Genomic DNA, 12,110 nt, shown 5'->3' on the forward strand with positions numbered 1-12,110 from the left:
TATTGCATTTATTTTGGGAGATCACAAAATTGAACTTCTACATTCAAGACCAGAGAAACAAATTGATTGAGAAGTTATCCTGAAATAAACATTTAGTTCTTTTTTCTCAACTTGTTTCTATTACGTCAAGCTAACTTAGAGTTGGTAGCTAGCTAGCCAGCTAGCGGTGTCGCCATGGAATGTGCAGCTTATATTGTTAGCTGGTGGTGGAGGTTTTACTTTTGAAACCAGGGCAGAGGAAAGCAACATCCACCTCCACAAATGCTGTTAACATTGATATCCATACTAAATTAAGCACCCTTAACTTTTCCACTTAATTTAAGGGGGAAATTCACCTTAAAATGTTTGTGCAACTGACTTAAACTTAAGGAAAATGTAAGGGAAAATACAAGGACAAAATTTATTTAAGATATTTTATGCAACCGGGCCCAGGGCCTAAGCAATATAATTTATGTCTATAAAGAGTAAGTTTTCTAAGGATGTCTAACCTCATACATGGCTATAACAACTAGCTCACATACCATTAAAACCCTTCACACAGACATATGCAATTTGTTGTGAAGTATTGATATACTAATGAAGGTACAGTTAAATCTGATTTACTGGAATGTGATGAGGAACTCTGGATAAGCCTGCACATCACTGAAGATCACAAACATGGTTGGATTGGAGGTGTTGTCTGTGACACTGTCGTACAAATCAGCATCCTTCCCTGAAGGTTTGGCAGGAGGAACAATCAAGCCTGCTTGTCCCTGAGTGTAGTCTCCAACAAGAACCCTGGCCAGGTACATGCGCTTGTTCCCTTGTGCATCAGCTTTAGAATATCCCCTTGCTGAATAACTGGAGTTCACAGCAAAGTATGACCCATTGCCAATTGCAGCACCTGGACAAAAAACATATTGTTCTTAAAGAGTTTAAAAAAAATTAACAACAATGATACCGAATTGATCAAATGGATTTATGTCTCAACATCAAGCTCCTCCTCTCTTAGGAAGAGGTCTCAATATAACAGTAAAGAATATTGGTCATCAGACATGTTTCCATGAGACCATTCTCATACCATGTGTTCCAGCGTAGCTGCGATTGAAGCCATGGTTGTTGATCTGGGTGATGGAGTCGGAACTGGTGCCATGGAACAGCAGTTTCTCGTTGTTTGTGTGCTTGTTCTTCTCCTCCAGGAGTTTCTTTCTTATCTGGTAGCTTTTCCACAGTGAATCGTTCTGGACTCGTTCAATCTTCAAATAGCAAACGAAACATGTAGAAATCAACAGTGATTTATCTATTACTGAAGTGCAATCCCACCTAGCTAAATATGTATCGAACAGCAAAGGAATAGGAATTACACATTTCACTGGTTCCAGGAATTACAGTTCCATTCTTGAAAAAAAAATCCCAAACGCTTTGCTGTCTTTAATGTAGCAGCAAACACAATTAAAATGATTGTCTTAAAAAAAGATAGTTGAGGGATTCCTAACATCAAATTTGTCAAATGTGAGGCTTTTCATATAACGTCACCATAGAAAATCAGTCTATTGTGGAATGCAAATGAAATTCTGGTATACATTTATACAAACATACTGTAAGGATGGTGTTGTTGAGTAAAGTCTTCCGAAATTCCTTCTCTATGTCATTGTATCCCTTGGATCCTGGAGTTAGTGGGACCAGCATTAAGAGGGAACCCTTCATGTCATCCCAGTGTGCAGGTAGAGACACTGATGTATCGTCTAGACAAAAGAGTTTGGCATTTAGTGATCAAATTATTACACAATAAGTATTGTCATTAAAAAGACTCAATCATTCACAACTTTAAATGCATATTGATGATATACTCAGTTCCATGACATGTGCTGCAGCAGTAGGCCTAACCGCAGAAAAACATCGCTAGAACGACACATTCCTCTCTTGCTAGATGCACAAATAAAGGTGAATAACACTCAAATCTATTTTTTTTTAACCCCAAAAATTGTCTTCTGATGTGAGGTAAGCATTGACCTGCACTCAGAACATCACTTTGTTGTTTCTCTATGAATCATTGTAATATTGAGAATAAAAAAAACACAAAAATCCCAAACTAGTTCAAATAAAACAGAGAAAACAGAATTATGGAAAAAACAAGATCATTTAATGGAGAATTGTATGGATCCTGTCATGCCAAATACTGCTTATTAACCATTATTTTACCAGGTATATTGACAGAAAACATATCTTGTACACCAAGGACCCGAGGATGAGTTGTAGGGTAGAGGATACGAGAAGAATGTGCCTATTTTAAAGCTATATTTAAATGAGCTCTTGTTCTAGAAAAGGTTGGAGACGCCTGATACACTGTGTGCAACCACAAAATGACACAAAAAGAACACATTATTTTATATTTAATATCACCGTTCTACATAATTTAATTTAAATGCAGTCTAGACAGATGAGGATTTGTTATGGATGAACTCACCTTTCAGGTCTTTTCTCAATAACTCAATGTCTCTTCTGCCCCCAAACTTGACAGCTCTCTTGTGGGCTACATTTGCCTCATAATCCTCATTGTTGATCTTGATTGTCACTTTGCTGTTGTCTCTCACAGCCTCCTCCAGGATGTAGTTGGTGAGCATGTCAAAAGACACCATTGTTCCACTGTGGTCTTTGTACTGCCACTCCACCAGGCTGCTCATCAGGAAAGCTGCCTGTCTGCGGTTCTCTGCCCTCTCCTGGTCCAGGACCATGTCCCTGATGAGGCTGTCTGCTGTAAGCACATCGCGGCTCAGGCCCTCCAGGCGGATCAGGGAGTCTGGGCCCTTCCTCTCCAGGCGTATCCTGACCGTCAGCTCCCTCTGCATGGCCTGCAACTTCTCCACATCCCCCTGGCTTAGCTGGCTGATGTACGGGTTCTTGATGGTTTTCTCAGTTTGCTCCTTCACTATGAGGTTTTCAATCCAGTCCCGGGCACGGCTCACAGCCTGGGGGCTCTCTGCACACAGCTGGAACACAGTCGGGGCAAACTCCTCTCCCGCCATGACAAAGTTCTCACGGGCAGAGCGCTCATCACTGGGTCCCATAAAGTAGGTTGTCACTGTATCTATGAAGAAACAGCACACATAATATAAATGTCACTTATGATTATAATAACTATTGTATTAGTACATTAACATCTACCTCGCACACTTCCATTCTCACTGACCTTTAAACCTGGTAAAAAAGCCCTTTTCCTCCACTCCCTCTCCCACTCTCCTCTTCATGCTCTTGTGGAACTCCGTCATCATGGCAGTCTGGAATATCAGGATCTTCACACTTCTCACATACTGTCCCTTTTTCTTCTTCACAAAGTCCACCACTGCGTCAATCATGGCGTCCGCAACAGCAGAGGGACTCGCCCCACCCTGGCCTGACAGACAGACAGACGGAGGCAGACACACAATGACATGGCTATGGAGGCAAACAGAAAGACATAGATGGAGACAGAAGTACAGATAGACAATGACATGATAGAAGCAAATCTGTCCCTGAGAGTGACTAATCACAAGACAAATATGGAAGGGAAGGAGACCAGGAAAATATGAAAGGAACAAGTAAAAGTGGCATAGTATATTTGGGGAAAAAGACGTAGAAAGAACAAGAGTATTTGAAAATTAGGCTAAGAAAAGCAGCAGGTAGTCATTATGAGGAGCAGGTATTCATCATGAGGAGCAGGTATTCATCATGAGGAGCAGGTATTCATCATGAGGAGCAGGTATTCATCATGAGGAGCAGGTATTCATCATGAGGAGCAGGTATTCATCATGAGGAGCAGGTCGTCATTATGAGGAGCAGGTAGTCATTATGAGGAGCAGGTAGTCATTATGAGGAGCAGGTAGTCATTATGAGGAGCAGGTAGTCATTATGAGGAGCAGGTAGTCCCTTTCAGAGCACATGGAAGCAAAGCATATGGCCACTTTACAACCTCACAGTAGAAACAAAGAACACAACAGAACAGGCAACAAGTAAAATAAAAACATGCAACTACACAAGACAGTGTAGTCTAATAAAGACCATTAAAGCAGAGTACCTGTTCCAAGCGCTGGGAAGGACACTGAGGTGAACTTTTGCTCCTCACACTTCTTGAGAACATCGTACACAGTCTCTTTAATGATCTCAGGGTCATTCTGTCCCACAATGTGCATGATGTGTTTGCATGGGAGAGATCCTGCTGATGTCACGATCATCCTGCATGGTTGGAAGCTTGGGGATCTGACTGTAGAAAAGCATAAAAGGAAAGGTTTAGATGTCAATAATCTAAGTTACTAAAATGTAAAATCAATGCACACCAGTGTTGTAGGACCCATTGACTGGAAACTGACTTTAGACTTTTACCAGACAGTATCAAACAGTACTGAAATGTCATCTCATTCATATCCAACATGACACCAGTCTCCTTGACCAGAAACATGACTACAGTATATGTTGACTCAAGGACATGGATACACACCAATCTCTGAGCACTCCAACTCCACCTTCAATCCAGCTCCTTCTAAAATGGATTTGGATACACCTGAAGAAACAAAGACATTAGTACAATATGGCTCTTTATTCTAAGTCAACAATTTTACCATTAAATAAGTTGTGTGTCTGTGGGGGTGTATTGGATTTAGCTTGCTTTCTGATTGTGTAGCTGTAAACACTGTTCATTTGCATTTCCATTTCAGATGTGTACATGTTAAACATCCTTATAAGGTGTTCCTTAATATTTGTCTTAGTAGCCTCATAAACATGAAACATTGATTACGACACCTATGCTATTGTCAGAGGTACAAGTCACCTGATTTGAGGTTAAAGTCCTTATTGGAGGAGTTGACAATGATGTCACTGGTCTCCTTGCTGATGTCTCCTGATGACACTTCAAAGGTCACGTGACCCATCTGCATGCTGTACACACCCAGAGAAGGGGATGACACCTGTCCAAAGAAGCCTGCGCCTAATGAAAATAACATGTTTAGACAAGGGGGTTCTGTGGAAACAGACATGCTCTAAAGAGGCAGCAGGGTCTCAGTGGTTGAATATTTTTGGGGAGACTTTGAAGGCTGTGAATTAGGCTTACCAGAGGATAGCTGTGATTGGCCAACATAGGATTTAGGATGTTGTGATTGGCCGGCACCTTGTGAACTCTGCCAAGTATACCCTTGTGTCTGACCTTTGAATTCCCTGACAAAGCACTGTAAACAGGAGATATAAAAGTGTTGAGTATTTATCAAACATATTTAAGAGCACAACACACACTGAAAAAGGTGAGGTTATGCAACAATACTACCTATGTGTGATGATATACACTGAATCCACTTTTAAATAATTTTCCATCTTCAAACTTACATCCACAGTTTGGGTGTCGCTGGGGTGGACCACGATGGCCACCTCTTTAAGGTGTGTGGAGTTTCTTCTCTGGCTGAAGTCTTTGACCTCCTGCAGAAGAAGCTTGGACACCAGGCCCTTAGGGAATCCCATGTTCCCAGTTCCAATGGCAGGGAAAGACAGGGATGCCAGCCTATGCTTCTCTGCCTCACTCAGACAATCTCTGATCATCGTTCTCAATATCTTAAATCACAAACACATGGACAATTTTAGAAACATTTTACTAAAACATGTCTATGCACTCTCAATAACCAGTGCTTAATTTGAGCTGGATCCTGCCGGAACCTCTCAGATTTGACCTTGTTTGTTCCGGCACCTATTTGCCGGGATCCGGTACCTTTCACTACAGAATTTATTAATTGTTTCACTGTTCGCACCGGATACATTCAAATAAAAGTGATCAGCGTTAAATCAAGTTGCCTCCTCGTTATTTACCCTGCCCAACAGAAAGACCATCACGTAAAGGTGTGGGGAACTTTTATCCTTTCCTGCCACACTGATTCCAGACCTGCTCTCTTATTTGTACATCAAGGTTATGGAGAGGGAGGGTGGGGTAAGTAACTGATCTCGACACAGGTCTTGGTAGTGGTGGTCAGCTAGTGAAGAGGTCCTTACGTAATCACATTAGTCGTCTCCCTACTGAATTTGAATCGCGGGAAAGACAAATAAAAAATGGATAAGAAAAGGCAATCGAGTTTGATGACATTTTTCAAGTCCAAAAATCTAGAGAAAGATGGTGAATTGAACCCATAACGAGCCAGAGAACTGTCAGTGCAGGAGGAGTGAGGTGCAAACTGTTCCTGATGGCAATGCCTAAGCTAGCAACGTTGCTAATCCCAACAGTTCAGCATCACCACTGGCACCTCCACTAGCTAGTAGGCCTACAAGAGAGTCAGACTCAGAGGGAGAGGAAGACGGAGAGCTGGGGGGAGTGCATTCACAGACTAAGTGCTAGGATCAGGTGCAATTTGCAGTTCAAGAACAATCAAACACATGGGGCAGCAGGTAGCCTAGTGGTTAGAGCACTGGGCCAGTAATCGAAAGGTTGCTGGATTGAATCCCTGCGCTGACAAGGTAAAAAGGCAGTTAACCCACTCTTCCCTGGTAGGCAGTCATTGTAAATAAGAATTTGTTCTTAACTGACTTGCCTAATTAAATAAAGGTTACATAACCCCAGGCTTGTCATCCAGAATTCAAAGTTGGGCTGTACAACATGAAAAAAGGTAGGGAGGGAGCTTGGATCTAGAAATGACTGGAGGGATTAAACTAGTACAAGAGTGAGTGGAATGTACAGTAAGTTAACATCCTATTCCTCAGATGTAAAAAACAACATAGAGCCCGCAGAAAAAAGGGTTTTGAACATGTCTGAACCAAGATGCATTTGGTGGCAGCATGCCTTGTAGACGAGGCTAATGGTTATAGTTAACACTCAAACTGAAAAAATAGACACGACAGCCAGAGTCTTCAGAACAGTGTTAGGAGGCTAAAGGTCACAGCCACAGGCTCGCTCATGGCTTTGAGCAAGAAATTGACTCTCAGGAGTTAAATGGCCTTGACATGGGGAGAGTCATTGTGGGAGGTTTGGAAAACTAATTTCTTTCCCTTTACAAACTTGTTCTGTACTGTGAAGTTTATCTGAATATGTGCATCATATTATCACACAGGCAGGAGGCCTATATATTCGTATATGTGTGTTCTGCTGTTTCACCAACATAGACAGTAGGCTACTTGGCTGTTTACTCTGTCTGCTGTGCTGCTACGTTGTGTTTGACACTTTTCTTCTCAATGTGTTCCGGCACCTCATTGGGGGTAGAAGCTGTTATAAGGAGCCTTCTGGTCCTAGACTTGGCCCTCCAGAACCAGCAGAGAGAACAGTCTATGACTTGTAGTGACTGTAGTCTTTGACACGTTTTTGGGCTTTCCTTTGACACCGCCTAGTCTATAGATCCTGGATGGCAGGAAGCTTGGCCCCAGTGATGTACTGGGCCCTACGCACTACCCTTTGTAGTGCCTTGCGGTCAAAGGCTAAGCCGTTGCCATACCAGGCGTGGATGCAACCGGTCAGGATGCTCTCGATGGTGCAGCTGTAGAACCTTTTGGAATCTGCCAAATCTTTTCAGTCTCTTGAGGGGGAAAATGTATTGTCGTGCCCTCTTCACAACTGTCTTGGTGTGTTTGGACCATAATAGTTTGTTGGTGATGTGGACACCAAGGAACTTGAAATTCTCGACCCACTCCACTTTCAGCCCCGTCAATGTTAATGGGGGCCTGTTCGGCCCTCCTTTTCCTATAATCCATGATCAGCTCCTTTGTCTTGCTCACATTGAGGGAGAGGTTGTTGTCCTGGCACCACACTGCCAGGTCTCCTGCCTCCTCCCAATAGGCTGTCTCATCGTTGTCAGGGTCTTGGCCTACCACTGTTGTGTCGTCAGCAAACTTAATGATGTTGTTGGAGTCGTGCTTGGCCACCCAGTGGGTGAATATGGAGTACAGGAGGGGACTAAGCACACAGCACTAAGGGGTTTGAGTATTGAGGATCAGCGTAACAGATGTGTTGTTGCCTACCCTTACCACCTGGGGGCGGCCCGTCAGGAAGTCCAGGATCCAGTTGCAGAGGGAGGTGTTTAGTCCAAGGGTCCTTATCTTATAGATGAGCTTTGTGGGCACTATGTTGTTGAACACTGAGCTGTAGTCAATGAACAGCATTCTCACTCACTATGTGTACTCACTCACTCGTGTTACGGGACCTCCTGATTTACAAATTAAACACGTTCAATAACTCCTAGCTTACCTTCTCTGCTGAGCCAGCTCCCTGGTCCCAATGGGGGCAGACAGTATGGATCACCCTCTGACATCGCAGGTTGTAACCGTCGGTGACCACAATGTCACCATAGGCCAATCTGTTGACGCGAGCCTCATCTGTGGCTGCTGATTGGAGCCCAGGACCGGCTGCCTTTAGGATAGCATTGGACACAGCACCTTTAGTCAGGTCCAAATCCTCAGAGATGGTGTTGACGATGCCCTCAGACTAGAGGTTTCAAAACAAATGACCAAACATTAATGAAGAAAGAAGGGAACAGCTATGTATTTCTATTCAATCATAAAATATGACTTCCACAAGGCAGCTGTCATTCCAGATAAAGAAGAGTAGAATGAAAAGTAAACAAATTATACACCTTATACTCTGGGTTATCTGATGTACTACTTATAATACACGTATCAATGGTTTACGTGGTGCTCTGATAACTACGGTATGTGTACTCACATATTCCTCCTGGATATTTCCCTTCCTCAGAATGATCTTCAGACCCTCTTGTGTGCGATTGGTCTGTAGAATTTCCCCACTGCCTGCCCCCTCAAACTTCCTCTCTTGGCCATACTCTCTCCTCTGCTCCTCTCGGTTTTCATGATAAGTTCTTTGAGTTCTGCTTTCTCTAAATCCTCCTCCCCTATCTCCATGTCCTCCTCTACCTCCACCTCCTCCTCCTCTACCTCCACTCCCTCCTCTACCTCCACTTCCTCCTCCTACTCTACCTCCATCTCCATGTTCCCATTGCCTATGTCCCCATGGTGACTGTCCCTGATATCCAGGTCCTTGATGTCCGTAACTATGTTGTCCTCTTCCCCATTGTTCACTTCCCTGTTGCCCGCGTCCCCGATGTCCATTTCCCCTATGTGCACCCTGCGGAGGCATGGTAATTTTTGGGTGCAGGTCATTGAACGTTTTCTGGACAGCGCTGGCCAGGGCTCTCACAGTGTTGTCACTGTTGTCCACCAGGTGAATCTCAGTCAGGGAGGTATGACCACTCAGGTTCTCACAGTAGTCACGCACTGCCACAGCAATGGTCTCAGTGCACAGGTCCAGAGGAAAGCCGAATATCCCAGAGCTGACGGCCGGGACGGCAACAGTTGAGCAGTTAACCTTCGCAGCCTCCCTCAGGCTCTCATTCACAGCTTGTTTCAGACGCTGTATGGCTGTTCCCTGGTCAAAGTCTGTGAACCGTGGACCAACCGCATGGACCACATACTTACAGGGCAGATTGCCTGCATCTGTCACAATGGCGTCTCCTGGCTGCAGTCGGCGGTTATTACGGACATGTTGATCACTGAGCTCCTGCAGCCGTGGACCAGCAGCCTTGAGTAGTGCTAAAGCCAGGCCTCCAATATGCTGCAGGTCTTCATTGGCTGCATTGACTACTGCGTCCACTTTGAACTTGCAGATGTCTGCCTTACTGACAGAGACCAGGATTCCATTGTGTGTCCTCACCGCACAGCAAGATGATGGGCCAAACCCTTCCTCCCCATCTTCATCATCGCCCTCTTCTTCCTCCAGCATGTAGTCTTCCTGCAGCAGCACCACACAGCCATGCTCCTTCATCGCCATGGAAACAAACATACTTCCCTTCTCTTGGAAGTACTTTCTTGCTCCAGGCTTCATGATGGTGAGCTCATCAGTGCAGAAAGGTGCTACCATCTTCTGAAAGGTCTCTTTGACCTTCTTGACATAGAGACGGGCTCCAGAAAGGACAATTTTGGGCCTTCTGGGGTCAAAGTGGACATTCACCTCATCACGCTTGGCAAAATGTTCCCAGTCCTGGGATTTGTTCTCCTGGATGAATTTAACCACGGCACAGGACTTGACACGGACAGCCTCTTCGACTCGTGAGTAGTTTTCAACAAAGTTCCGCAGACTGTTGCTGACCTCTCTGACCGGGTCCAGGAAGCCAGACACAATGATTCTGTCTCTGCTCTCTGGGTGAAGCTTTATCACCACCGTTCTTTTCTTTAGGGAGTTGTAGGCATCCACCAGCTGGTTGTTCAGATCTTTCCACTCAGGCTTCCTCAGCACCTCCTGATCCTCCACCATAAGGCTCTGCAGGGACAGGGCAGTCTTCACCCTCTGCTCTGCATCAGCCAATGCTCTGTCTGAGCTACCAGTCAGAAGTACCTTTCCACCCTCCACTCTGTACACAGCGTTGATGCCCCGGGATGTGAACAGGTCCTGTGACATCTCCATACTGTCCACTGACTGCAAGAAGTCCAGGAGTTGGGGTTCCAGCTTCAGCTGCTTCTTATTCATCTTGAGCTCCCTCTCCAGAATCCAGTTCTTCATCTTGTACACCTCTGCAACAAGACCTGAGAGAACCAACTTCTTGGTGTCGTCTCTGTAAGAAAAACACATCTCTGGGGCTTCGTCTGCTGCGCGCTTCAGAAGTCCTTCCTGCTGCAGGATATAGAACATGGCAGGGGACATGTCCATCTCCTCCGAGATGCCATCCCTCTGCCTCTCTATCCGACTCATTGCCCTCTGCATGAGGTCTTCCACCAGCCCCTGGAGTCGCTTTGTGTCTTCGGCCAGACCTGCAACTGTCAGAGACCCTTTGGAGGCATCCATAGCTAGGACAGCATCCTCTTTCACCACCGAGCGGACTTCTTTCTCCACTGCCTTCCACGCTGGGGCACTTGCAAAACACTCAAACACAGCATATTGGGCCATGATGTCACGGAAGACAATCAAGGCATTCTGTTTCCATCCGTCTACATATTCGCTTGTTAGTCCTTTCTGCCTTAGCAGGGTTGGCAAAGGACTGAGTTTAACCTCAGGAGTATCCATGTTTACTTGACAGAAATGAGCCTTCATCTGGTCAGTGATGGGGGACAACTGTCTCTTCATGGAGAGGAATTTCCATACAGCAGAATGCACACACTCTTTGAAGGGGTCAGGCATCTTCCACATTGGCCTCTCCTTTCCATACAAGGCAGTGCTCAATGACTCATAGTATGGATACACGTTGACTGGGACTTTGCCAATTACATGATGTTTATTTAGAGTGGTTTCCACAACTGAAACGACATAGATAACGGACTGTCTTACATAGCATGAAATGAAGGCGAAACAGAATATTTCTGTTTAAGGCCAAGAGACTGCTGCACCAACAGAATAGCACGGCTACATTCAATTCCTCTTATAATAGAGAGTAATAGATTACCAAATAAACAAATTGATTAACATTTATATAATTAAACAGCTCATTCAAACAGCAGGTTTTACCTTCTGCTGCGTGGAAGGTGACAATGCATGCCTGTTCCTCATGGAACATAATGATGTCCTTTGCTGGGCCAGCCCACTTCTCAAAGTAGAGCACCAGCATCTCTTCAGGTATGTTGGAGGTCAGGTTCTCCACTCTCACACTCTGGCACCTCTCTAGCAACCGGCCAATCAAACCCTGCTTCTGGAAACTCTTGTTGCTCTTGCTCTCAGTAAGGAACCGCTCCACATCTAAAGACAGACAGCAATCATATCCTTAATATCATGCACAACAGTTATTGAAATGATGATCCCTTCGTGTGAGGGAGAGATCTGTTGTTATAATACTTCAAAAGTGAAAGTCATTGTTAGTTTTCTTTGTTGAAAAAAATTGATAATTTGAAATAGTGACCAACCTTTGGGATTATTGAAGGTCACAACAGCTCTGTTTGTCTCACTGATGACCTCCAGGGAGAAGTTGTCTTCCTCCAGGCCAGAGAGGGTCTCCACCAGCAATGTCAGCATCTCTCTCGACATGTTCTCAGGAACCCTCTCCAGCACCACAGCAGAGCTCTGAGGAGACACCTGAGCTCCACCTCCCTCTCCAGGCCCACTCTCAGAGTTGGGATCTTCCTGTGCTTCACTTGACACATCTGGGATTAAACACACTAGATATTCATATCCACTAACCTCATTCATATTTTCAAATTTC

General features: G+C 44.7%; 1 protein-coding gene across 1 annotated transcript; it reads right to left on the bottom strand.

Annotated features, from left to right (window-relative positions):
* On the bottom strand, positions 1-2,686 carry LOC100135999 (VHSV-induced protein-10). Its single transcript, NM_001124336.1, is given in 5 exon segments — positions 1-610; positions 612-883; positions 1,061-1,235; positions 1,579-1,724; positions 2,447-2,686. Coding segments are annotated over 5 exon segments (897 nt in total). The 5' UTR covers positions 2,664-2,686; the 3' UTR covers positions 1-523.
* Between the last annotated feature and the right edge of the window lie 9,424 nt (positions 2,687-12,110).

This window comes from Oncorhynchus mykiss, chromosome Y (genome assembly GCF_013265735.2).
Source record: "Oncorhynchus mykiss isolate Arlee chromosome Y, USDA_OmykA_1.1, whole genome shotgun sequence".
Classification (NCBI taxonomy): Eukaryota; Metazoa; Chordata; class Actinopteri; order Salmoniformes; family Salmonidae; genus Oncorhynchus; species Oncorhynchus mykiss.